The sequence below is a fragment of the Garra rufa genome, chromosome 15 (genome assembly GCF_049309525.1).
Source record: "Garra rufa chromosome 15, GarRuf1.0, whole genome shotgun sequence".
Lineage (NCBI taxonomy): Eukaryota > Metazoa > Chordata > Actinopteri > Cypriniformes > Cyprinidae > Garra > Garra rufa.
Window position 1 is genome coordinate 36,787,003 of NC_133375.1, and position 27,934 is coordinate 36,814,936.

General features: G+C 34.9%; 1 protein-coding gene across 1 annotated transcript; it reads right to left on the reverse strand.

The window, feature by feature from the left end:
- On the reverse strand, window positions 1-27,872 carry usp11 (ubiquitin specific peptidase 11). Its single transcript, XM_073819132.1, has 21 exons — window positions 27,715-27,872; window positions 26,913-27,022; window positions 26,085-26,215; window positions 25,861-25,978; window positions 24,163-24,308; window positions 23,882-23,943; window positions 21,344-21,440; window positions 20,681-20,854; window positions 19,928-20,086; window positions 18,904-19,128; window positions 18,477-18,560; window positions 18,261-18,355; window positions 15,906-16,112; window positions 15,405-15,505; window positions 12,559-13,023; window positions 12,247-12,317; window positions 9,597-9,709; window positions 9,236-9,385; window positions 8,650-8,765; window positions 8,442-8,530; window positions 1-3,169 (listed from the first exon to the last, which is right to left on the reverse strand). Exons 1-21 carry the CDS (start codon window positions 27,822-27,824, stop codon window positions 3,005-3,007), a joined length of 2,988 nt encoding a protein of 995 aa, XP_073675233.1. The 5' UTR covers window positions 27,825-27,872; the 3' UTR covers window positions 1-3,004.
- Between the last annotated feature and the right edge of the window lie 62 nt (window positions 27,873-27,934).

Genomic DNA, 27,934 nt, shown 5'->3' on the forward strand with positions numbered 1-27,934 from the left:
CAAAATTCAAAAGCTTTTATTTGATAACTTATTTATAACGTTGAATTTCTATACAAAAAAATGCCCCCACAATGCAAAATCATAAATATGAAATTTGGTGTGTTATACTGTGAAACGGGCAAATGAAATTGTGTAGCATTGACAGAAATAGACTATTTCTCAAACCAATCGAATTGCTTAAACATTTTAATTATTCACAGCTGAGCTGACCATCCGATGGATTTTACTAAAATATAACCATGATTGCAGGTCAAACAGTAGCTCTAATAAATACGCTACCAGTCAAAAGTTTTAAAACAGTACGATTTTTTAATGTTTTAAAAGAAGTCTCTTGTACTCATTAAGCATGCATTTATTTGATCCAAAGTACAGCACAAGCAGCTCAATTTTGAAAAAATCTATTACAAAAACATTTTCTATTTGAATATATTTTAAAATGTAATTTATTCCTTATTATATAATTTATTAAAGCTGTTTTTTTTAGCATCAGTACTCTTAATTCTGATATTCTGATTTGCTGCTCAAAAAAACATAATTGTTGAAAACAGCTAAGTAGATTTTTTTCAGGTTTCTTTGATAAATAGAAAATTCAGAAGAACAGCGTTTATCCTAAATAGAAATCTTTGCTAACGTTATAAATGTCTTTATTATCACACTTAATCAATTTAAAGCATCCTTGCTAAATAAAAGTATTAATTTTTATAATTTCTTCCCTCCCAAAAATGTAATAAATAAAAACTGACTCCAAGCTTTTGAACAGTATAGTGTATAATGTTACAAAAGCTTTTATTTCAGATAAATGCTGATCTATAAATCTTTCTATTCATCAAATAATCCAGAAAAAGAATGTAATAAACTGGTTAAATATTGAAGAAAAAAAAAAAAAAAGTTTCTTGAACAGCATATCAGCATATTAGAATGATTTCTGAGGAATCATGTGACACCAAAGACTGGAGTAATGATGCTGAAAATGTAGCTTTAATCAAGGAACAAATTACATTTTAAAATATATATTTAAATAGAAAGCAGTTATTTTAGTTAGTAAAAATATTTCAGAATTGTACTGTTTTTGCTGTACTTTGGCTCAAAAAAATGCAGGCTTGTTGAGCAAAAGAGACAACCGTTGACTGGCAGTGTATCTGAATATAATATTTAAAATGTGACTTTCTTAAGCTGTTGATTAGAATGAAGCCATTTAATTACTGTAAAATAATACAACTAAACCTCTTTTTAAACAGATCACTGCATTCATTAAACTTTGTACAAAAATGGAAGACTGCAGATGAGAAATAAATGAGCAAAATCCTTTGAGAATCTATTTTAGAAAAATTCACACCAGTTTGTAAATCTCACAAATCCAGTCAAGAACACATCGTGCTATTTTCAATGTATTTATTAAACCTGCATAAAAAAAAAAAAAAAGGTAAACAAATACTATTGAGATGTATAGACATTATTACTTTTGGAATGTTTAATTGTCATGAAAATGTCAAAATGCTTTATTCTGGACAGGTTTTGTGAGACTCACCTGTGTTATATTAGATATTAGAACATACTGTTTGTACTAAGTGCTCCTCTCACATATAGTGATATATTTATATAAATCTCATAGGACAGTGAGATAAACTGTGTCCATTAAAATCCGAGGAATGCAATAAAGCAGTCACTTAATGGGAAGTGCAAAAGCATTTTCTATAAGATCTTTACGCAGCAGGCCAAATGAATTACAACACCGTGAGCAGCTGAGAAACGTTAATATGCAGTCAGTACAAACCGAGGGAACGCATTTCCCATTGCCTATTCAGAGGTAAAACAATGTAAATGGAAGCCAAATGTGTCCAATCTAACCTTGACTTTGTAGTCAGCATTTATTCATATCAAAAGATGTGTATACAATTATATATTCAATCTATAATTAACAAAATAAAATGAAAGCTCCCCCAATTCCCAGCATCTGATCCAAATGATCAAAGATAATACAACATTTATTACAATACAAAAATACTGTACAGAGGTGCCTTAAAAATCACGTAAAGAGCTCTATCCAGAAAGCACTTTGCTGAAATATTCTCATTGCTCCAAAGAGTTCATTATAAATTGCACGCAATTAGTCAAAAAGAATGTCCTATTTAAATCTTGCTGTGCATTTCCTTTCAATTACGATAAAAAAAGCTAATTCTCGCCGGAAAAAACAGGCCTCCGTTTGTGTCCAGCAACAGAGTGGCTTTTCCCAGACCTTACGACAGACCGAAAAAAAAAAAAATCATGAGAATGAAAATAAAATTGGAAGATCTTTATAAGCCGCTCTTTAGAATTACAATCTCTCACTCCACATTAGCATGTAGCAATTATGAAAATAAATAGTTCACGAGTGAGTGGACAGAAAGCTATTTCTTATTTACCTCCACCTGTTTCTCCACCCACCTTTTTAGAAAATCTCAGAAATCAGAGGATTTCTGAACATGACGTCCCTGATATGAGAAACCCTGCTAATAGCGCCCATGATAAACTCTGCGATGGAATAAACCGATTCATGATGCTAAACCGTGCAGCACAAGGTTGTACGTTCAGATCAAACATCACCATGGTGGACAGCAGCTGAGCTAGCTCAGAAAAGCAAGCTTAGGAAAAAAAATATAAAGAACTCATCGGTGATGATGAACTGTGGCACAAACCTCATTCCCCGAATTGTCATCATCACTGAAGTGACGCAGACAAATCAGTGCACGATCTGTGAATCTGCCGCTACCAGCCTAACCCGTTTTTTCTTGAGTTCGTCATGAAGAAAAAACAAAAACAAAACGTAAATCTGCATTCCCACCCTGTGATGCTTGTGCACCAGCCTGAGAGAGTTGCCCCTGCCTCGCGTTTCCCGTCGGAGTCGGCGCAGAGGCGGAGGTTCAAGTTTCTGTTGATTAAGATGATCGACAGTATGCGAGAAAGATGGAAGCGATAAGAGTGAGAAAGAATGAAGTGGAACGTGTAAAAGACAAAAGGATAGAGATCAGTCCGTCTCCATGCTGACACAGGACGAGGCTCCATCTATGTCGTCGAGGGGCTGGGATGAGATGTGGTTCTCTGGCTGGGTGGAGGAGGGAACCGGTGGAGGGACTGTGGGCTGGCGGATCTTGTCTTGGCGCTGGTAGAACAGGAGGTAGGCGGCACTGGTCTATAGGAAAACAGAGTGAACATTTCAGTGGCTGTCAGACTTATTGTATTTAAAGGTGCCATAGAATGCATTGACACAATAGGGCTGGGTAAAAAATATCGATTCTCCGATTTTAATCGATCTTCAGTTTAACGTAACGATATAGATTCGGGTTAATGCGCGTGCTTCAGCTTCACGTAAGAGGATATGAATATTCACCTCTCGTCCTGAAGGTGTCACCATCAGCTGCTTTTTTTTAATAGAAAATCTGGTGATCAAAAATGATTAGGCTGTAGTTAAGAACTGTTAGTTTTATGGACAGTTAGAATGTTTTGTATACGCAGACAAGGGCTTTATGATGGGCCTGTTTTGAACGTTTTGAATTTAGAAAAATGTTTTATTTCTTAAACATGTTTGAAGTTCTTAATAGATTTCACTGTTGCACATTTAGTCTTTTTATTTTTTTACAGTAATGTGCATTTTGCAGTTTGTTTACATGGTGTACAATGGATGCACATATTTATGACTTCTTGTTACAGTGTTCATTTTAAATAAAAGTTGTTTAAAATAAACAACTGTGTGCACCCTATTATTAATGTAGAGGTGTATTTCAGTAATAAACTTAAGTAGGAGAGTTTCAGTTACCAGCATTTATATCAAAATATGGATCCCATGTCTGCAAAACTAACATTTTAAATGAAATATTGATAGCTAATCGATATCGAAATGAATCGAAATCGAATCGAAACCATAAAAATAAGAATCGAATCGAATCGCCGAATTGGTCACAATACCCAGCCCTAAATTGTTCTTTGATATCTACATAGAAGGTATATGGCTTAGGTAAGGGCAAAAATTCTCCAGAGACAGTTTTATAATCCATTTACAACTCTAGGATTTTTCTCTAGAATGAAATGCTCTGTTATTGCCTTATTTGGAAGGTTCATGAATAATAATGATGAGCTCTGCTCTGATTGGCTGTTTCACAGAGTGGCTCATTTCAGTAGCTCCCACAGCAAGAAGAAAACACATGGAGGAAAATATAGATTTAATTAAGGAGCTCAAGCCGCTATTAAAACTGCCATTTTGAATGCACCCTAACTTTTTACTTTCACTTTTGAGATTTGTGATCACACGTGCTCTGTGTAACGTTATACTACAGCGGCAGTACTTAGCACATTTGACAAGTTCAGATGCTGTCAGAGGTGATCAGAATCTGCGAATCATTTTGCCATCGTCCACGCAGTCATCTCTCCTTGCTCTGTTTATGTGGTAAGTGAAATTTTATGTACTGCAATGTAACAGGCTACCGCTAACAAGAAGCTAACCATGTCCCTTCAGTGGCTCGCCTTATTATTAGAACACCTTATTTGTTTTCCGTGCCTTTCTGAGTACAAACACCAACATCCCTGCACTTAACATCTCCTGCACAACCTGGAACATAACATTTATTTCCGTGATCTGCCATTTTTGCTATATGTCACAATAACCTACCCGCAGAACTTCTGATGATTCGCCTATGCAAATGTTTGGGGGCATGACTAGTAATGATCCCTACTATAACGTCATAGTCTGGCCTCTTTTTCAGTGGTATTTTGCAAACAGTAGATTTATATAAGAAGGAGGAAACAATGGTGTTTAAGACTCATGGTATGTCATGTCCATGTACAGAACTGTTATTATTCAACTATGCCAAGGCAAATAGAGTTTTCCATTCTATGGCCCCGATCAGACAGAACGCGTTTTTGCAGTGAGAGGCGCCTTTTTTGAATTGTTTTCTGTTGGCAGTGAGCGTTTTGCGCGCTGCTTATGCGCCCCAGGCACCTCACGTTTTAACCTTTTTAAAATAAAAAGCAACTCTGAGCGGAAAAACGCCCAACGTCATTCTCTTTTTTTTTCATTGTCCAATCAAATGAATGGAGAGGCGGGCCTTCTGTTGTGGTGACTGAAGTTTACCGTTGCTTAGAAAGTCCGGAGACTGCAATAACGGAGGAGAAACTTTTGGTGTCTGTTGCGGATAACCCAGAGCTGTATTTTTTAAGGTTTCTGCTGATATGACAGTTTACCTAACAGCAAATACAAAAGATTTTAGAGCGCTTGCGCTATAATCCTTTGATTTGACTGACAGGACAGCTGTTTTGGTTGTTGCCTAGCAACATAAGAAAAACACAGCACACTGCTCTTTTTTTAAAAGTTACCAGAAAAGGCAGTGCGGTGCACCTCGCGTTTTAGACCTAAAAAATAGTTTGATGTGATCGGGGCCTAAGGCACCTTTAAAAGTTTATGTTCAGTTTTGTTATGCTCACCAAGGCTGCATTTATTTGATTAAAATACAGAAAATTAAAATATATATATATATATTTAAATTAGGGGTGGGCATAGATTATTTTTTTTAATCTAGATTAATCTAGATTAAATTTTGGAATTAATCTAGATTAATCTAGATTAAAATGGCTAATTTGAATTCTGCTGAAGGCATTCAGAATATGTGTGCTACCCAAATAATGACTAAACATGTTACACCGTACTTTTATTTTGACAGGTTGCCGTGAAGTTTCTGTGTATACAGTATGACATGATGCTAGTTTTCTCAAATGAAACGTGATAAGTGACACTCACAGCAGTTTTGGAGATTGAGTTTATCTGTTCATGTGAGATGCAAATGCCAAAAATTACCGGGAGCGTCACGTGTGTTTCAGTATGCGTGTAGTAAAAGCGCGTCTCCACCATTCATAGTATGAATTTCATACATACAGCTAGGCAAACGGAACATACCGGATTCATATTAAAACGGTCTTTTTGCATTTCAGTTTTCACAGACACTAGTCCATATCGCGATTTGAATTAAGTGACAGACCATATTTGATTTATGAATCCAAAAACGACGAATTTACGTGCCATTTCGCTATAGTAGATTCGGTTTTTATGAATGGAGGACGACGTGATCCCGTCTGTGTTTTGGCGGAGGAGACATAAACGCGCGACCATATTCTATTAGTCTTTAGTATACATCCGCGTTAAACTATCAAGGTGAAAGTCATCATAGCTTGCGTAGTTTAGACCCAGCTCCCAACCCAATTTTGAGAATAGATTAACGGCGATATTTTTTTTATCGCACGATAAAAGTCTCACGTTAACGCAGCACGTTAACGCCGATAACGGCCCACCACTAATTTAAATATATGTGACCTTGGACCACAAAACCAGTCTTAAGTCGCTGGGCTATATTTGTATCAATAGCCAAAAATACATTGTATAGGTCAAAATTAATGATTTTTCTTTTATGCCAAAAATCATTAGGAAATTAAGTAAAGATCATGTTCCATGAAGATTTTTTTGTAAAATTCCTACTATAAATATATCAAAATGTAATTTTTGATGAGTAATATGCATTGTTAAGAACTTAATTTGGACAACTTTAAAGGTGATTTTCTCAGTATTTTGATTTTTTTGCACCCTTATATTCCAGATTTTCAAATAGATGTATCTCAGCCAAATATTTTCGTATCATAACACACCATATATCAATAGAAAGCTTATTTATTGAACTTTCATATGATGTATACATCTCAGTTTTGTAAAATTTAACCTTATGACTGGTTTTGTGGTCCAGGGTCACATATACATTTTAAAATCAGAACTCATTGTGAACTCTTCAGAAATCATATGCCAATTTGCGGCTCAAGAAGCATTTCTTAATATGAATGTTAAAAACACTTAATTTTTTAGGATTCTTTGATGAATAGAAAGTTCAAAAGAACAGTTTTTTAACATTATACACTACCAGTCAAAAGTTTTTGAACAGTAAGATTTATGATGTTTTTTAAAAAGTCTCCTCTGCTCACCAAGCCTGTATTTCTCTGATACAAAACTGTAAAATTTAAAAATATTTTTACAATTTAAAATAACAGCTTTTTATTTAAATATATTTTAAAATGTAATTTATTCCTGTGATCAAAGCTGAATTTTCAGCATCATTACTCCAGTCTTCAGCGTCATATGATCCTTCAGAAATCATTCTAATATGCTGATTTGCTGTTCAAGAAATATTTATTATTATCAATATTTAAAACAGTTGAGTACATTTTTGTCACGTTTCTTTGATGAATAGAAAAATCTGAAGATCACCATTTATATGAAATATAAAGCTTTTGAAACGTTCAGTCTTGGAGTCTTTTATTTAGCAAGGATGCTTTAAATGGATCAAAAGTGATGATAAAGACATTTATAATGATACAAATGATTTCTATTTCAGACAAATGCTGTTCTTCTAAACTTTCTATTCATCAAAGACACCTGAAAAAAATCTCCTCAGCTGTTTTCAACATAATAATAATAATAATTATTATTATTATTATTTTTTTTTTTTAGAAGTAAATCAGAACATTAGAATGATTTTTGAAGGATCATGTGACTGGAGTAATGATGCTAAAAATTCATCTTTGAAATCATAGGAATAAATTAGATTTAAAATATATTCAAATAGAAAACAGTTATTTTAAATAGCAAAAATATTTCAAAGTTTACTGTTTTTGCTGTAATTTAGATCAAATAAATGCAGGCTTGGTAAGAACAAGAGATTTTCTTTAAAAAACTTAACTTAAAAATCTTACTGTTCAAAAACTTTTGACTGGTAGTATACAGTAAATTTCTTATCTATCACTTTTTATGAAATAAATGCATCTTTGCTGAATAGAAGTATTAAAGTCAAAATATATATATAAAATATGCTTATTAAATATATATGCTTATTAATTTTTTTTTTTTTTTTTTTTTTTTGTAAATCACCTTAAAGAGATGTCCTTATTATCTTTCTGAGCTCTTGGATTTCACCAGAAATATCTTAATTTGTGTTCCGAAGATGAACAAAGGTCTTAAGGGTTTGGAATGACATAAGGATGTGTAATTAATGACAGAATTTTCATTTTTGGGTTGAACAATCTCTTTAAGCATTGTAAAAGCACTACATAGTAAACTTATGAATTGTAAGTTTACTATGTAGTTTACAAATTACACCTGGATCTCAATGTGGCTGCGAGAATAGAACAATTCCAGTCCACTGATATGACCACTTCTTGTGGACATCATTTTAAAACAGATCAATCTTTTTGAAGTCATTTCAGAGGCTGAGAAAGTTATTGTATTTTGAGGAAAAAACAAACATTTAATTTCAGAGGAGCGTGCGCTGATGAATCATGCACGGCAAGACCAAGGAAATGTAATAAAAAACATTAAAGGTCTATTTTGATTTCATGTTGATAAAGCGAACCACAGGAAGGTGCATTCATCTCACCACTATTTGTTCCTCCCTTGCATAGGTCACCTTGCTGTCGTCAAAGTAATACCACTGGCCGTTGTCCTTGTTCCGAGCATAACTAGTATCTAGATGGAGAAAAAAGACAAATATTTGTGTCATGTTATTGTGAATATTCAAAATAGCATGCAATTTTTTCCATAAATTATGTTTAATAAAAGCATAATAACTGAAGACTGATGCATACAGTGTCCATCTCGGAGTCCACCGTAGTGGTTCGACACAGCGATCAGGTCATATCTACAGGGAGGTTCGGTACTGTTCACGGTCTTCTTTAGGAGGAAACCTGAGAAGTCCAAATCCCTGCAGACAGAGAACAAGAGCTGCTTTTCACAAGAGCAATAACAACATGTGAACCAAGTTGTTATATTTTTTTGAAAGAAAGAAATAAATATATTTACTAAGCTAGGATGCAATAAACGGTTTAAAAGTGACAGTAAAGACATTTATGATGTTATAAAAAAATCTCGATTTCATGAAGTTGCTGTTCTTTTTACCTTCCTATTCATTAAAAAAAACTTAAGTAAAAATGTAGCACGGTTTCCACAAGAATATTAAGTAGAACAACTTTTCTTAAAAACAAAAAAAGTTTCTTTAGCAGCAAATCAATCTATTAAAATGATTTCTGAAGGATCATGTGACACTGAAGACTGTAGTAATGATGCTGAAAATTCAGCTTTGCATCACAGGATTTTTTTTTTTCCAAATTACCAACCCAAACTTAAAGATTAGTGTATATATGTCTTAATCTGACAAACAGTACTTCATCTTACCTAAGGGGAAACTCCACGATGGTATCCAGTTTCTCTCGAGAGTATTTTGTGTAGGAGAAGCGCTTTAAATGGATGATGAGAACCTCCGGCAAAGACCACAGATCCAATTTCTTAGTGGCAAGCTGATGCTTTTTACATGTTGGACAATACCTACAGATCACATAAACAAACACAAAGTTACATGTGTGGAGGAAGGAATCCTGTTCTTTAAATACATCACTAGAAATTATGAAACGGGTGGTTCATGCTCTGAATTATGCAACAAACAACACAAAATATTCCTCTTTTAACACGCCCATGAAGGACAGACTGGAATAAAAGGCTAGAATCTGTAATAGGTTGGGTCTAAGTAGTAGATTACCAGGGGTTTTCCTCTTCCAGTGTCTCTACTGTGGTAAAGAGCTCTATACATTCCTGCAGCTGCACTGTGGTTTGCTGGTGAGGGACGTCCATGCTCTGATGCTTTATATATTTCTGCACATACACAAATAAACAAAAAACATGTATTCGCAACAGAAATCCTGCAATTTGCATGGCTTGAAAAAACTCATCAGCCAGGACTAAAACAAAAAAGTAAACAGAATTTTTTTTTGATACTTACTAAATGTTCAAATTAATACTGCATTTAAGCATATATGTGAGAGCAAACCAGTGGTTCTTGTCATGGACATTCAAGAAAAACATTGATACACTACCAGTCAAAAGTTCTTAAACAGTAATATTTTTAATGTTTTTTAAAGAAGTCTCTTTTGCTCACCAAGCCAGCATTTATTTGATCCAAAATACAGCAAAAGTAGTAATATTTTGAAATAGTTTTACTATTTAAAATAACTCCTTTCTATTTGAATATATTTTAAAATGTAATTTATTTCTGTGATCAATGCTAAATTTTCAGCATCATTACTCCAGTCACATGATCCTTCAGAAATTATTCTAATATGCTGATTTGCTGTTCAAGGAATATTTATTATTATTATTATTATTAGTATTAGTATTATTATCAATATTGGATTGTTTGATGAATGGAAAGATCCAAAGATCAGTATTTATCTGAAATAAAAAGCTTTTGTAACACTATACATTATATCATTCAAAAGCTTTAAATCAGTGTTATTTTTTGGGAGGGGGGAAGACATTTCTAGAGATTGATACCTTTATTTATCAAGGATGCTTTAAAGTGATCAAAAGTGACATTAAAGACCATTTATAATGTTGCAAAGGATTTCTATTTCAGATAAATGCTGTTCTTCTGAACTTTCTATTTATCAAAGAAACCTGAAACAATTCTGTAATAATTCAATAATAAAAATTCTACAATAATAATACATGTTTTTGAGCAGCAAATCAGAATATTAGAATGATTTCTGAAGGATCATGTGACTGGAGTAATGATGCTAAAAATAAGCTTTGAAATCACAGGAATAAATTACATTTTAAAATATATTCAAATAGAAAACAGTTATTTTAAATAGTAAAAATATTTGCTTTTTGCTGTGATTTAGATCAAATAAATGCAGGCTTGGCGAGCAGAAAAGACTTCTTTAAAAAACATTAAAAATCTTACTGTCCAAAAGCTTTTGACTGCTAGTGTAAACGCTAATATGAACATGCAACTAATGGTTATGGATATCAAAATAAATACACTAACTATCTTTTGAAGGAAAGGTGATTTTCTTTCCATTTTAAGCATGTGTTTACATTTATGTACATAATAAACTCTGCTGTGTTGGATTGAGTGCCACTGTTTTTGACTTAAATTGACAATTAAAAGCTGCAGTGCTGGTTTAAAACAATATTTAGTAATATTATTGATTTTACTGCACTGACACTATCATATAAGAACAAAACCTTAACTGAATTAAGCTGAATAATGAAAATATTGAGCATGTATCAGCTTATTCAAATAACAAGGTTTCCCCGTTTACATGCACATCAGTAACCTGACAAAGCAAGTAAGCTGCATTTACATGACTTTATTAATAAATCAGGTTACTTCCCTTTAGTGACGTCAAAATATAATAATTTGCGTATCTGACTTTGAGTATTCCATGTGTTTGTCAGTTATGTTAAATAAAGCTTGCAACGTGTCAGCATGAGACTTACAGCTCATATTATCCTCTCATGCAGTTATAAATGCAGCGTCTTGACTGAACCACTTTTGCTGCACTAGATGAGCACACTTTTTATAATTTTCCAAGTCATGAAAGAGTCTGCCTTTCTTTACTGTAAAGCATTTGCTCTGTCCAGATCTGCACTAAAGATTCATTCCTGTCACGTATCACACATGCACACTTTCAATAAGCCGACAGAAAGCAGGTTATTGCGTTTACATGCTGACCGAAATGGGGGTAAGAGGCAAAAACCTACCTGTGCCAACCGGTTTATGCTAACGCCGCTTATGACCTTACTCCAGTAAAAGAAAACGGGTTACTGCGTTTACATGACCACATGCGTTTTCGGCATAATCGGCTTAAGAACGTGCATGTAAATGCACTCATTGTCTTCTTTAGAGCTGCTATAAAGCTGAATTGAATTAGATTCATAATTCATCAATTTTGCAACACTGATACTGTTATTGAACTGAATGGAATCAACTGAACTGACTCAAGCTGAATAATCATATTATGCCTTCCGCAGAGCTTCTTATAGCTAATTTGAGCTAATTTTCTTACACCGTTATTGAACTGAATCAACACTAAACTGAACTTCAGTTGAATAAATGACACTATTGTCTTTTTAGATTGTTTTTTTCCTGTTCATTACTGTGACGTTGCTTAGAATCAATCTGTACTGTATAAAGCTCTATATAAGTGAAAGTAATCTAAATTGACCGCAGTGACGCAATCCAGATGCATCACTGCATTAGAAGCTATACTTCAAAATGAGCATGACACTAAACCTCTAATGGAATAGGCTGGATTGAGCCTTGTATAAGAGATTACATTTATTTTCTAGTGCGACAACAGACGCAAAACCTTTTTAAGGATCAAAGAGTTCATTAGCAATCTTACCTCGGCTTCATTCTCATTGTAGTACTTCTTCTTCATGTCAGGGTCCCAGTCGATGGCGATATATGGCTGAGCTAAACAGAAACAGTGAGTCATGCCATTAAGAGCAGGAACATTTGTGCTTATGAACGCTCCGAGTTAAAAGATACCATGACAATGAAAAGATGCGAATTGAGCAGCCGGAGAGATAAAAGACACGCAATCTCACTTTGTTATGACCCTCGCTTGTGCGCACATGACCCTGAAGTTGTACAAAAGCATCAGAAGTGTTGAGAAGTCTGTAATAAATTGAGTTTCTCATTAGCGTGTACTCACAGCTGAAAGAGAAGCTGCCGTCCACCTCTCCCATCCCTCGCTCCGTGGTGCCATTAGAGTTCACCGCCTGAATGGTAAAGAGGGCTTTTTTCCGCCTCTCAGTGTAGCGCCGTCTTCCCGGAAGCCTCTTGTTTGCCTGCGCACAAGATGCGGCCTCCTCTTCATCTTCCTCGTCCTCATCTTCATCCTCTTCCCCCTTTCCCGAAGGTTCTGCACCGGCACTTTGGTCCCCGTCAGTGGCGTCTTGGGAGTTGGTGTCAGTACTGCCACATGCTGATTGGCCCTCCTCAGTACTGCTGCCCCGGTCCGGTTCACTGCTCGACTCCTCCTCCTCAGGTCTCTCTTCCCCTTCGCTGCTCGGGCTGGCTTCTGATTGGCAGTTGTTCTGCTCTTCAACCTGATTGCTTTCTTGAGTCTCCTCCTCTTTCTTGGATGGAGCCTCCTCAGAGTCTTCCTCGCCTTCATCTGTTTAGAAATGAATCATTATTGATACACAAAATGCTTGGGGTCATTAAACATTTTTGAAAGAAGTCTCTTGTAGTAATCAAAACTGCATTTATTTGTTCAAAAATACAGTAAAATAACAGTAACATTGTGAAATATTATTACAATTTAAAATAACTGTGTTCTGCCTAAATATACATGTTAAAATGCAATTTATTCCTGTGATGCAAAGCTGAATTTTCAGCATCTTTACTTCAGTCTTCAGTGTCACATGATCCTTCAGAAACCATTTAAAAGGATGGTTCACCCAGAAATGAAAATTTAATGTTTATCTGCTTACCCCCAGGACATCCAAGATGTAGGTGACTTTGTTTCTTTAGTAGAACACAAAGATTTTTAACTCAAACCATAGCTGTCTGTCAGTCATATATTGGCAGTCAATGGGACCCACGGCTTTGAGAGTAAAAAAACATACACAGACAAAACCAAATTAAAATCTGCGGCTTGTGATGATACATTGAGGTCTTAACAGATGAAACAATCGGTCTGTGCAAGAAACTGAATAGTATTTATATAATTTCTTACCTCTGATCCACCGCAATTTCCAACTGTCCTGAATGCGTTCACAAAAGCTCTTTGTCATGCACCAGCTGTTGTGAACGCGCTCAGGACAGTTGGACATTGCTGTGGATCAGAGGTAAAAAATAACAAATTTTTTGTAATGATATAAATACTGTTCAGTTTCTTGCACAGACCATTTGTTTCATGTGTTAAGACCTTGTTTTTTTTCTGTGTATGTTTTTTTTTTTACTTTCAAAGCCGTGGGTCCCATTGACTGCCATTATATGACTGACAGACTGCAACGGTTTGAGTTAAAAATCTTTGTTTGTGTTCAATTAAAGAAACAAAGTCACCTACATCTTGAATGCCCTGGGTGTAAGCAGATAAACATCAAATTTTTCATTTTTGGGTGAACTATCCCTTTAATATAGTGATTTCCTGCTCAAGAAACATTTCTTTATAAGAATAATTTTTGTGAAAACTGTAACATTTTGATCAAGGTTCTTTGATGAATAAAAAGGTAAAAAGAACAGCATTTATTTGAAAAATAAATATTTTTTAACATTATACATGATACACTGCCACTTTTAATTAATTTAATGCATCCTTGCAGAAGAAAAGTATTAATCTCTTAAAAGTCCCATTTTGTCAAAATCGAAATTTCCTGGCTTTTTTCATGATAACTGAGGTCTAGGGGCTATGTAACTACCATATGAGTTTCAAAGCAGTCAATCCACAGTAAACTGCACACAGCCTGCTTAAAGTAGCTGTTTCTTTTCACGAGACGCTGTGACTTCTGTAAAGATGTGACGTCCGATCTACTCAGTCACCGCCTTCAGTCACCACCCCGAACACCAACCACTGTCCCACCCTCCTTTTGTCAAACCCAGACAACAACGCATCCATTCCATTGTTGAGCAACAACAACACGAAATCAAGTCGAGAAAACGCTGTTCAGTCGATAGATGTCGAAACTACATCATTGCACAGGCTTCAGAACAACGTGAATATAAGAGACCAGTGGCACGTCAACTTCAGCCTCTTTCACACAGCGATTCCGGTAAATACACGGATAATGTGTCCCATGATTTGTTCCGGAGTTGTTTAATTTTGTTTCATTCACAGTTGTTTTCCGGAATCTGTGCGTGCTTTACACACAACCCATTAAGACATGTGACATTTGGATGTGAGATGTAATGCAACGCGTACGTTTCACTAAACCTAAACTAACCTGAACAAACTGTGCTTCAGCTCTGATAGTGCGGAGCTGGCTCTGCCCAATCGCCGCTTCATTCCACTTTGCACGTATTTTTTCGTCATGAAGAGTCGCATGATAACATGCATCATCACTACAACACTGCCTTTATGGTTCTGGCTTTTGTTCACACAGCGCTCGTTCCCGTAATTTTCCAGAATCAGCGCGCATTGTGAAAGGGGCTTTACTGAAGCAACAGTTATGTAGCTTACTGCATTCGGTGTTTGAAAAAGAAAAAACATTAATGATCATTCTGAAATATCCTGTTGAGTATCAGCAGGCTAGGCTCTCTCTATGGCTCTGAACTCGCTTACAGCATACATGACGTAGTTACCTGTGGTTGCCCTGGCTGTGCTTCACTCAGAAAACAACAGGCCAATCAGAAGAGAGGCTCATGAATATTAATTAGATGGGCCAAAATCGACCTGTTTTTGACAGAGCTCCTAAAAAAGGAGCTGTAAAAATATATTGAGATGGATTTTGGCAATTATACCGCAAATATATATTCTTAAGGACATCAACAACTAAATTAAACCTACAGAAATGTGTACAATATGGGACCTTTAAAATAAAAACAAAGTCATACCATCACTAACTCCATTGGTCTGTGCCTTATACAACTCTTCCTCATCTTCTTCTTCCTCCTCCTCTACTTCTTCTGAAGGGTCTAGGGGGTGGACATAACGTCTGTGCAGGGACACAATCATGACATACATACAAATGACAACCCTGGTCCTTACACCATCATTGAATTCAATCAACACTGAACCGAACTTCAGTTGAATAATGACACACTATTGTCTTTTTAGATTGTTTTTTTTTCCTGTTCATTGCTGTGAAGTTACTGTGAACCTCAAACTCGAATTGAATCGAGGAATTGTGACAGCCCTAATCTGTATAATTTAAAAAAAAAAAAAATTCCAGGACTAATGGCATATACATCTGGTAATAACCATATTAATAATTTTTATATTAAAAATGCTATAAAAAAAATACACATAATAAATGTACAGCATATTAAAAATGAAATAATCCTGATACTTAATCAAAACTAGCTTGTCAAACATACATGACTGGTTAGACTTACGCCAGTCTTTGCAAGAGGAGCTGGTAGAGATCTTCCCGTGTGCACTGGGCGCGTGGCACAGACATGAGCAGTGGGTGACCAAACAGGGAGGTGCCGTAGCTGTTGCTGCCCGAACCGTAATCTCTGTAATGGGAGCGTTCACGCATGTAGATGGCCATAACCACCTCCTCACCATCCTGATCCACACATCCGCTGCTCAGCTGATACCTGCGTCAACACACCACAAAACATATTTAGACCCAGCCGATTGCCTTAAGATGCATCTTTAATACCTATAATGGCCCTGAAAGAGGAACTTTGAAATGCATTATATGAAAAAATGAAATTATGAATTCATTAATTTAAATTTAAGTTCACATGTTAATTATTTACCAAAATAATAAGATATTTCACAAAAGAGACGTTTACATGAAAAAATAATCGTTGAATTTATAAAAATAACCTTGTTCAAAAGTTTACATAAACCAGTGTTGTTTTCGTCAACGATGACGAAATCATTTCGTTGACGCCACTTTTTTTCATGACGATAATGAGACGAAATGGCTTGTTGAAATGGCTTGTTGATGACTAAAACATGACGAGACGTGTGTGAGTTTTCGTTGACGAGACGAGAATAGACGAAAATGTTAGTGGGTGGTCCGTCAGACATTTAAAATGCATGATATTTCTGCTTATTGTGCATGCCAATTAAAACCGAAAGTATCTGCCGCTATGGCAAGCCGTTTAGCATTAAATACTCTTTGCCATACTAGTATGGCAAGCCGTTTTAGCATTCTATCCTTGTTTGGTTACGCTCAACACGTCACATTGTTGTCACTCAGACAGACAGACGATTAACCATGATGGCGGCAGTTTGCACACAGGGTGGTCGCAAACGGTGAGAGGACCTATGGGTGTATTTCAAATATATGTCTTTTATGTCTAAAACCATTCCTTCATTATTGTAATTATTGGTGAAAATAGTCGATCCGGAAGCTCACATTTTGTTGAACTATAGATCTGCTATTTTCACAACTTATAAGTGACACTACCAAACAGCAAAATACTTACTGACCTACATTAATTTGTTAAAAGACTTTTTCCCCTTTTTTTGACTAAAACTAGACTAAAACCTTTTTGACTTTTCGTCGACTAAAATTGGACTAAAACTATCACATTTAGAAGTGACTAAAATTTGACTAAAACTAATAAGCATTTTAGTCCAAAAGACTAAGACTAAATCTAAGATGGTTGTCAAAAACAACACTGACATAAACTTGATTATTAGTACTGTGCTGTTACCGAAATGACCCACAGCTGTTTTTTTTTTTGTTTGTTTTTTTAAGTGATAGTTGTTCATAAGTCCTGAACAGATAATCTTCCTGCTGTTGTTCAGAAAAATCCTTCAGGTTCCTTAAATTCTTTGGTTTTTTAGCATTTTTGTGTATTTGAACCCTTTCCAACAATGACTGTATGATTTTGAGATCCATCTTTTCACACTGAGGACAACTGAGGGACTCATATGCAACTATTACAGAAGATTCAAACGCTCACTGATGCTCCAGAAGGAAACACAATGCATTAAGAAAACTTTTTTAATTTGAAGATCAGTGAAAATTTAACTTATTTTGTCTTCTGGGAAACATGTAAGTATCTTCTGTAGCTTCTGAAAGGCAGTACTAAATGAAAAAATATGATATTTAAGCAAAATAACAAAAATTTACACATCTTCATTCTGTTCAAAAGTTTACACCCCTGGCTCTTAATGCATGGTGTTTCCTTCCGAAGCATCAGTGAGTGTTTAAACCTTTTGTAATAGTTGCATGAGTCCCTCAGTTGTCTTCATTGTGAAAAGATGGAGCTCAAAATCATACAGTCAATGTTGGAAAAGATTAAAATACACAAAAATGCTAAAAAAAAACACAAAGAATTTGAGGAACCTGAAGGATTTTTTCTGAAAAACAGCAGGCAGTTTAACTGTTCAGGACAAACAAGGGACTCATGAACAACTATCACTAAACAAAAAAGACAGCTGTGGATCATTCAGGTAACAACACAGTATTAAGAAACAAGTGTATGCAAACTTTTGAAAGGGGTAATTTTTATAAATGCAACTACTATTTTCTCTTGTGCAATATATGTAAACATCTTCTATTTGAAATATCTTATACCTAAATAAAAAATGACATGCATTTTGTATGATCCCTCTTAGTTTGGTAAAATTATTTGCATTTTGAAGATTCTGCAAGGTGTATGACCTCAACTGTATTTAACAGGTAAAATGGAAATGAACCAGGCTTAATGAATACTGTACATTTGTGTGTGTTGGTGTGTCTCTATGATTAAAGCTGTTTATTCAGATTAGTTCCATCTTACACAAATATATCATCCCGGTCCAGTATACAGCTTAAGGACTCGTCAGCCTGGTAAATCCTATAGAAGCGGTGATTGAAAACATCAGCCACAGCCATCTGTGAAGAGCAGGCCAATTATTAGCTCAGAACAGAAACAACATTTGTAAATGGTAAGTCAAACTTAAAATGGGTTTGGATTTTTGGCCAGTGTTTCAATAGTTAAAAGGCATGTTTGAACCTGGCTGGAAGGGATGTCTGTTGCCTGAGAAAGGGCAGCGCACAAGTCAGACACTCTGCCAGCTTTAGGGACAATCAGACGATACTGCAGAGAGAAGACAGACACATTCATCCGTCATCAGCACGAACACAACTCACAGTAAAGCATACTGCATCCTTACTAAACGCTGTTCAACAGAACTGTCAGACTACTTTGCCCTAAGCAAAACCGGTTCTGATGACATCACACACCACCAGCTGTCTTCCTGTTTACAAACCTGTAATACTACATCACTCACATCTGCCAAACTCATAGCATGGGCTCACTCATAAAGTGCATGTCTGTCATGCTGCACATATGCTGCTTTTCCTGCCAAAGATGACTGAGCATTTTGGTATTTCACAGTTTGCTTGTTTTTTTATGTATGTGTATGTGACATAATACAAACCTGGGTGGGTTTGGCTGTGGGATCCAGGGATACATAGAACACCTCCATGACCCTCTCCTTACTAACAGGTAAGGGGACACTCAAGTAGCAGAAGGGGTCAAAGGTCACAGAGACCTTGTTGCACTCGGGACACACCAGCGTCGATTTAAACAATCCGTGGAATGTGTCGACGATGACCGAATCGTTCCGCCGCAAATGGTTGCACCATGCTTCCTCAGCCACTTCCTGTAATGCACAAATAGAAATGTGATTCCCATAGTAACACTTTGTTTTGTTCTAGAGTTATGTTTAGACCAATATTTGGAGTTTGGATTTTACAGAGACTATTTAATTAGCTGATTTTTTTTAAATGAACACTAATTAAACTTTTCATAATATAAAACAGAATGTAATTTTAAATTAATAGTTGTAATAATGACTATAATAATAATAATAATAATAATAATATACACATTTACTATCAATGTTGGGAACAGTTGTGCTGTTTAATATTTCTTTGGAACCTGTGATCATTTTTCACGATTCTTTGATGAATAATAAGTTAAAAAGAACAGTATTTTTATAAAATAGGCATCTTTTGTAATAATATATATTACCATTTAAAAGTTTGAGGTCAGTATGTTTAAAAGAAAGAAATTAATACTTCTATTCAGGATATGTTAATTTGATAAAAAGTTATAGTAAAGACTTTTGTTACAAAAGATTTCAGTTTTGAATAAATGCTGTTCTTTTTAACTTTTTATCCAAAGAATCACAAAAAATAGATTTAAATTTTATTACAGAATTAATAATGACTTATTACTAATTACCCATGTAAATGTTTTTTTATTATTCAATAAAAAAAAGAAAAAAGAAAAAGTATGCTTCACCATAGTGTCACAAAAAATTAATGATTTTTATTTTACAAAAAGAGACAGCATTCAATAAATGTTGCATCACTGTTATATGATATGAGGTACACACAAGTAATTCTTTGTGTACTACAATGTGTGTGTGTGTGTGTGTGTGCGCGTGTGAAAAGCACCTGGTCAGGTCTGCCATCCGCATCCCTGAGTTCAATATATTCCTTCTTTTTGACCCGGTTGAGGTCTTCATGTAGTCCATCCAACAGGAAAGACAGCAGCTCCTGAGAGTCGTGTTGTTGGTAGCCAAGAAACTGTGATGCAAAGTGGCCAACCTTTGTCTGTGAAGACATACACAAACAATTTTTGTTCATTTGTGCTCTACTAATAGAGCAAAACTAACATTTAAAGCCTATAAATGACTTCAAAAGTCAAAGTGACAGTAAAGGCATTTAAAACAGAAAAAGTTTTGTTTCAAATAAATTCTGTTTTAATGAACTATTTATCATAGAAATCTGAATGAAAAAGTATCATGTTTTTTACAAATCAGCAAATTAGAATGATTTCTGGAGGAACATGTGAGACTGACGACTAGAGTATTGGCTAATAAATTCAGCTTTGCATTACAGAAAATATTTTAAAATATATTCAAATAGAAATCTAATAATATTTCACAATATTACTGTTTTTACTGTATGCAGCCTTTGCAAGCAGAGAGATGTTTTCCAAAAACTTTAAATGATTATTGTACTTTATTAAGCTTTTATTGATATGAAAGCAAAGAGAGGACAAAAGAAGAAGATGGGAAACGGTATAGTAATTAGAATGGGAACCAGGTTGGAAATGAACCAATTGATTTCAGCTCTGCTGGTGACCACAAACAAGTTTTGCACGAAAAAAATGCTAATGCAGAGTGATCACTACAATTACATTACCTTAAATACCCGAGGAACCACAGAATAGTGCCTGCCTGACCACATCTGTTTGATGACATCTGCGTAGGCTTCTGCAATTTCACCTTTCATGCCCAGAGGGTTGCTGAAATTCAGCTCCTCCAGATACGAGTTCTTCAAAAAGTACTCAGTCAGTGGCGGCGTGTTACTCAGACACTGTGGGAAAAATGCACAATTCACTTTAAATGAAATGAAATATTTGCTAATAATTTACTTACCCTTATGTCATCCAAGATTCAGTCAAAAAGAAAGTTTTTTTTTTAAGAAAAACATTCAAGGATTTATCGCCATATAGTGGACTTAAATGTGGTTAAAAAGTATATAAGTTTTATTATTTTTTAGAAAATGATCAATCGTTTTGCTAGATAAGTCCCTTATTTCTCGGCTGGGATTGCGTAGAGCCATTTGAAGCTGCACTGAAACAGCAATTTGGACCTTCAACATGTTGAAGTCCACTATATGGAGAAAAATCCTGGAATGTTTGCTCAAAAACCTTCATTCCTTTTTCGACTGAAGAAAGACAGACATGAACATCTTGGATGATACGCCGGTGAGTATTTTAATTCTGTAAGTGAGCTAATCCTTCAAGTAAAGCTTTTTTCAAAATATATGTGACTGAGTGTTAAGCAATTCATGACCTCTGACCTGTAAAGCTGAGTTCATGAAGCAGGTGTTGCCAAGGTTTGTGAGGCCACACACTCCAGGAGGCCCTCGATACGAGTCCTCGTCAGCAGAGTTCCGCCTGGAGACACAAAATTCCATATAAATTCCAAATATCCAATAAAATGAGTGCAGGTCAAGTCATGTTGCAGCCAAGGTTCAACAACTGGTCTATTTAATCTGAAACATTCATGCTATATCAAGCTCTTTAATTCTAAAAAATCTTATAAAATTTATTCCTCATGATATAGAGCTGCAAAACAATTAGTCATGATTAATCGACTCAAAATAAAAGTTTATGTTTGCATACTACATGTGTACTGTGTATATTTATTATGTATGTATAAATACACACACATACATGTACACATTAAATATAAAGTATTTGTAAAATACTTATATATAAATTATATACAAGTGCCTACATACAAATATATTTTTTAAATATATACATATTTGTGTGTGTTTTTATATACATACTAAATATACAAAGTACACACAGATATACAAACATAAACTTTTATTTTGAATTGATTAATCGTGACTAATCGTTTTGCAGCTCTATCATGATATGACCAGCGTTGGGTGTAACGCATTATATAATCAGATTTTATAAAGTAACTAGTGAAGTAATGCATTACTCTTAAATTTACAATAAAATATCTGAGTTACTTTTTTCCCATTAATTGATTGAAAGCTCTCCTGTCCCCATGTTGAAAGAAATCAGGAGTAAAATGTTACTTTAGTTCTAGAATAACTGCGAACATGCGTTAATTCATCTCACTCACCAAAAAAAACCAGATTCAGTATTGCTTAAAATGAAAAAAACAGTGACGCAAACCTGCAATAATTAAATATTAAATATGTTAAATATTACAAATATCTTTTATGTATTTAATCCCATTTTATTAACCAGTGTCTTTGCTGTCCTTCGATAATCCTTCAATAATCCAATTCAACTATACTAATAAGCAAAAATTACTCAAAATAAACTAACTTTTGTTCTTTTTTTATTGCTAAAGAATGTTTTTCTTCTGTGTTATACTATACAGACATAAATTTACTTTTCCTTCAACTTGAGGCTTTTGGTGTGAAAGGGCTTTTACCTTTGACAAAAATAGAACTTTTTATATTAAAAACAAACAAGCAAGCCATGCCCAGATTTAAAAAGTAATGCAAGTAATGTAACAAATAATTTTCTATAAAAAGTAACTAAGTAACGTAATTAGTTACCTTTTTAGGGAATAACACAATATTGGTAACACTTTACAATAAGGTTCCTTAGTTAACATTAGTTAACCACATTAGTTAACATGAACTAATAATGAACTGCACTTATACCGCATTTATTAACCTTTGTTAATGTTAATTTCAACATTTACTAATCCATTAAAATTTTGTTAACATTAGTTAACGCAGTGTGAACTAACATGAACAAACAATGAACAATTGTATTTCCGTTAACTAATGTTAATAAAGATTAGTAAATACAGTAACGAATGTATTGCTCATGGTTAGTTCATGTTAGTTAATACATTAACTAATGTTTAACTAATGAACCTTATTGTAAAGTGTTACCACAATATTATAATGCATTACTTTTAAAAGTAACAAAATGAATAAAAAAATGAAATGCAATTCAGAATATGATGCAAACCTGCAATAATTTAATATGTTAAATATTACAAATATCTTTTATGTATTTAATCCCATTTTATTAACCAGTGTCTTTGCTGTCCTTTGATAATCCTTCAATAATCCAATTCAACTATACTAATAAGCAAAAATTACTCAAAATAAACTAACTTTTGTTCTTTTTTTATTGCTAAAGAAGTATAAAGAAGTATAGTATTGTGTTATACTATACAGACGTAAATTTACTTTTCCTTCAACTTGAGGCTTTTGGTGTGAAAGGGCTTTTACCTTTGACAAAAATAGAACTTTTTATATTAAAAACAAACAAGCAAGCCATGCCCAAATTTAAAAAGTAATGCAAGTAATGTAACGCATTATTAATAGTAACTAAGTAACGTAATTAGTTACTTTTTTTTAGGGAGTAACGCAATATGCATTACTTTTAAAAGTAACTTTTATATATGACCCCTTTAAAACTGACTTAAATAGGGCAAAATCTCCTTTTTAACCTACTATAATAGTTTATTGGACGAATAAAAGGCATAAAAGGCACAATAGATGATCTTTGCCCATGAACAAAAATGTGTGGCTTATTCTGGAGTGACTTTGACAGTGGGTGTAAATAACATGGTCCCAGTTATTTTCAAAGCAAACAATTTTTTCTACCAACCACAGGATTGATTGAAAAGTGCATTTGTGCTACACTGATCATCTTTGGCTTGCCATTTCTTGAGGATATACGCATTTAACCAATGGGGCTGATGATACATATGTGGACATTTGAGCGTTTTGTGCTTTAGACATGTGTCTGTCCATTTTCCTAGACAAAAACAGAAAGGAAACTTGCATTTGCGCATGAGAGAAGGAAGCTGGTGTCTTTATACTCACATGATCTGAGGCCTGGATGTGGGCCACGTACCATCCGCATTCCTGATCTCCATAATCACCGTCTGCAGAGTGAGCAGAGCATGTTAGGACACAACACATACAAACACATTCAGGGTGGCCCATGACAGAGCATTCATTTACTAGTAGCAACGTTTGTCTATATGACAAACCCGCCAGGCGAGGTTGCGGGCACTGCCTATTACTGTAAATGTCACCAAATGGTTACATAACATAATAGATGAGCAGAGTTTAGGAGTATAAATGGTAGGTGTGTGATGTACCATGCCGGAGCTGAGGCAGGCATCTAGGACGGTCATGTTAAGGTTGCGTAGCCTCTCTGAGCTCGTATCCGTACTCCGCATCCACAGTCGACTCTCAGCAGTCTCTGATACGTCAAAATGCTGCCGTATCTTTTGATGTATAGCGTCTATTAAATAAAGAGACACACGTTAGAGATTTACACACATGCACGCACTCAGAGATCTGAGGCTCAGATACACCAAGCTGCCAATATCCTAAGGGGTTTCACACATCAGTTTACAGAAACATAAATACATGGCAAATATGAAGTAGAATAACATGCTGTAAATTAAGTGGCAATCCAGAGCTTGAGCTAAACCTTTAATGCACCACAGAAGACATTTAGTTCATTTTCATTTAAATATAGTTTAACACATTTAGTATGCCTGTTCATCAAATATAACTCATAGGAGAACAAACTGTAAGGTATTGAGGTAACTGTCTAATTCTATTGAACTTAAAAGACATACACTACTGTTCATGAGTTTGAGGTTGGTATGATTTGTTTTGCTTTTTTCCTTTTTATTTTTTTAAAGAAATTAATGCATTTATTCCAATTCATATTTCTGTATTTTTCTTTTATATTAATACTTTTTCAATCGATCAAGTAAAGACATTTATAATTGTACAAAACAAATCCTTTTCAAAAATCGATTTCATTAAGCAATCCTGAAAAAAATATGAATGCCAGTTTCCAAAAAATCCTAGATGTTTTTGAGGAGCAAATCAGCATATTAGAATGATTTCTGAAGGATCGTGTCACACTAAAGACTAAAGTAATGATGCTGAATATTCAGCTTTGCATCCCAGAAACAAAATATATTTTAAAACATATTCAAATGGAAAAGAGTTATTTTAAATGATAATAATCTCACAACAATATTACCGTTTTAGTGCTTTGAAGAGCATAAGAGACTTCCTTTTAAAAAATATTACCAACCCCAAACTTTTGAACAGTAGTGTATAAATGTTACTGAATGAAAATATCAAACTATGAGAAGTTCATTTAAAAATTTCACTAAAAAAAGGTATGTTTTAAATGATAAAACACACTAGACTTGTGACACGCATAAACACACAAATGCATGAGAGATAAAAGAAGTGTGCAAAGAAGTTAATTCTTTTTCCAGTTGAAGTTCTGCAAATTTGTATAGTGAACAAAATTGAGATACATCAATAGAGGATCTAAACACCACAAATTGAGCTTAGTATTAAGAATGCAATCTTTACTGATGGAAGGTAGACTGAATTCATTATTTGTTATTTCAGATTCATGATTTACTAAAAACAGAAGCCCTAGCCTTGTTATTCATTGCAGTGATTTTCTATGCAGAAAGCAAAGTGACTATATAAAGACTATATCTTTAATCAGACATTTTTAAAGGGATAGTTCACCCAAAAATGAACATTTTGTCAGCATTTACTCACGCTCATGTCATTCCAAACCTGTATACATTTCTTTCTTATGTTGAATACAAAAGAAGATATTTTAAAGAAAAAAATTCTATGGGAGTAAATGGGGATCATTAACGGTTCGATTACCAGCAATCATCAAAATATCTTCTTTTATGTTCAACATAAGAAAGAAAGTCATACAGGTTTGGAACGACATGAGGGTCAGTAAACAATGACAACATTTTCTGAATATTTTTTTCTATTCATTAACAGCCTTTACTCACGTATCTTCTCTGCTCTACTGAAGCTTGCAGATACTGTACTCTCCAGGTTGCTAGATAGACAGAGGTAGATCTCCACAGGGTAGACCTCTACTTTAACAGTGCTGGGAAGATCAACAACCTGGAAAGAGAAAGATGAACATTTCCACATTATCCTAAATGACAAACACTGCCCATTTTAAACTCAACATCTCATTTGACTGAGATCAGAAAAGTCAACAGTCTACCTTTCTCTCTAAAGGAGGCTGATTTTCCATCATGCCATACCACAACAAGAGTTTATGCCAGGCTTCTGCTGGGACCAGGATGAAGTCATCATTCTCTGACAGCCTCTCTTTCAGATGATAGGAATCCAGATCTACAGAAAGCACACAAAATATTTCAAAACATCTTCTGTCTCCGGAGTTAATAAAGGAATAGTTTGCCAAAAAAAAAATAAAAAATGTACTCAGCCTCAGGGCATTCAAGATGTGGATGAGTTTGTTTATTCTTCAGAACAGAGTTGGAGAAATTTAGCATTATGTCACTTGCTCACCAATGGATCCTCTGCAGTAAATGGGTGCCGTCATAATGACAAGCGTGATAAGCAAAAAGCTTCAGTTTTGTAAAAAACAAAACCATGATTAAGAAATGCTTTCACTTTAAACCATTGCTTCCAGCTAAAATACAAGTGAAAATATCACTTTCCACAGTGAGCTTGGACTTTTTCCACTGAAAGACATGTTATTATGGATTATGACCTAGCATTAGGCCATAAATGATGGTTTAAAGATAAAGAGCCTTAAATATGGATTTGTTTCTTACAAACACACAGTTTTTCACTTCATAAGACATTATAAGATTTGTATGGATTACTTGTGGATTATTGTGATGTTTTTATAAGATCTCATTGTGACGGCACCCAATTACTGCAGAGGATCCATTGGTGAGCAAGTCATGTAAATGATGTAATGCTAAATTTCTCATTTTTAAAATCTGTTCTGATGAAGAAACAAACTTGATTTTGGATGGCCCGAGGGTGAGTAATTCGTCTGTGAATTTATATTTAAACTAACCTTCATAGAGCTCAGTGTTATCAATCTTTCCGGGATAGGAGGTGGAATTTTGGTCCCCGGTGTGCACATACTCTTTCCACTGATCATACCACCTTTTGTCCAACAAATACCTGCAATAGAGATGCATGCACCTGTCACATTCAACACAGCTTGGTTGTATCAGACCAACATCATTTAATGAGCTTTACGACAAATCTGTTTAATGTAAACTGCACAGGGCGCCAGTGTCAGTCATGGATTAAGACACCAAACTTTTGTCATATGCCTTTAAGGGCGAAAAGGAATTGTAGCAGATCTGCCTTTCCTGTCCAAGGAACGAGAACAAACCGAAAGTAACTTTCCCATAACAGACTGACACACCTTCCAGAGATGGAAGTGAAACTTAAAGCAATAAGTTAGACAACGTAAAATCAGGTCATGTGAACATTTGCTAAATGAAAATGAAAATAATTAAACAGTTTAAAGCGGGTAGAGTTAAGGATGTTCTAATCTGGTAAAACGAGCAACCTGTCAAATCCTAATGATGCTAAGGAAGCTGTTAACCAGGAAACACAATATATTAGGCCTGAAAGCTGACCTGTATGTCAGTTTCCATCTTTTATTTGATATCTGAATCCTTTAACTCTCAATCACATTGGTATGGCTGCTACTGAATCTAAAGAACCTAAAGACCCACAAACCGTACAAACTCAAGCGTGTTATTAGTTTTAAAGAGTTCTGTTAGTGCTTTATCCGTGTTGTGGTTGTTGTTGTTTATTGAATGTTTGTTTGTTTGTTATTTAGGCTGTGAAGTTTCTCTCACCAGCTGTCTCCGGCCCGGAGCTGCTGTTGGTTCAGGTTGTCGATCTCCCGCCACTGGGTCTCGAGTCCCGGAGGCTCCGTAGCCGACCCGGTGCTGCTGTTCGCAGCCATAATCACTCATAAAATCCGAAAAGCGCCGTTAGAGCCGCATAGACACACCGGAATGTTTTGACGCAGGAAGTAGGAAGCGGTTAGAATGACAACTTCCGCCCTGCGAGAGA

Excerpts from the sequence above, each read along its gene's own strand:
- usp11 (XM_073819132.1), bottom strand. The coding sequence starts at position 27,824 with ATGGCTGCGAACAGCAGCACCGGGTCGGCTACGGAGCCTCCGGGACTC. Across the intron at positions 27,023-27,714 it reads CTCCGGGCCGGAGACAGCTG|GTATTTGTTGGACAAAAGGT; the intron begins GTGAGAGAAACT and ends TCTCTATTGCAG. Across the intron at positions 18,561-18,903 it reads CCACAGCCAAACCCACCCAG|TATCGTCTGATTGTCCCTAA; the intron begins GTTTGTATTATG and ends TTCTCTCTGCAG.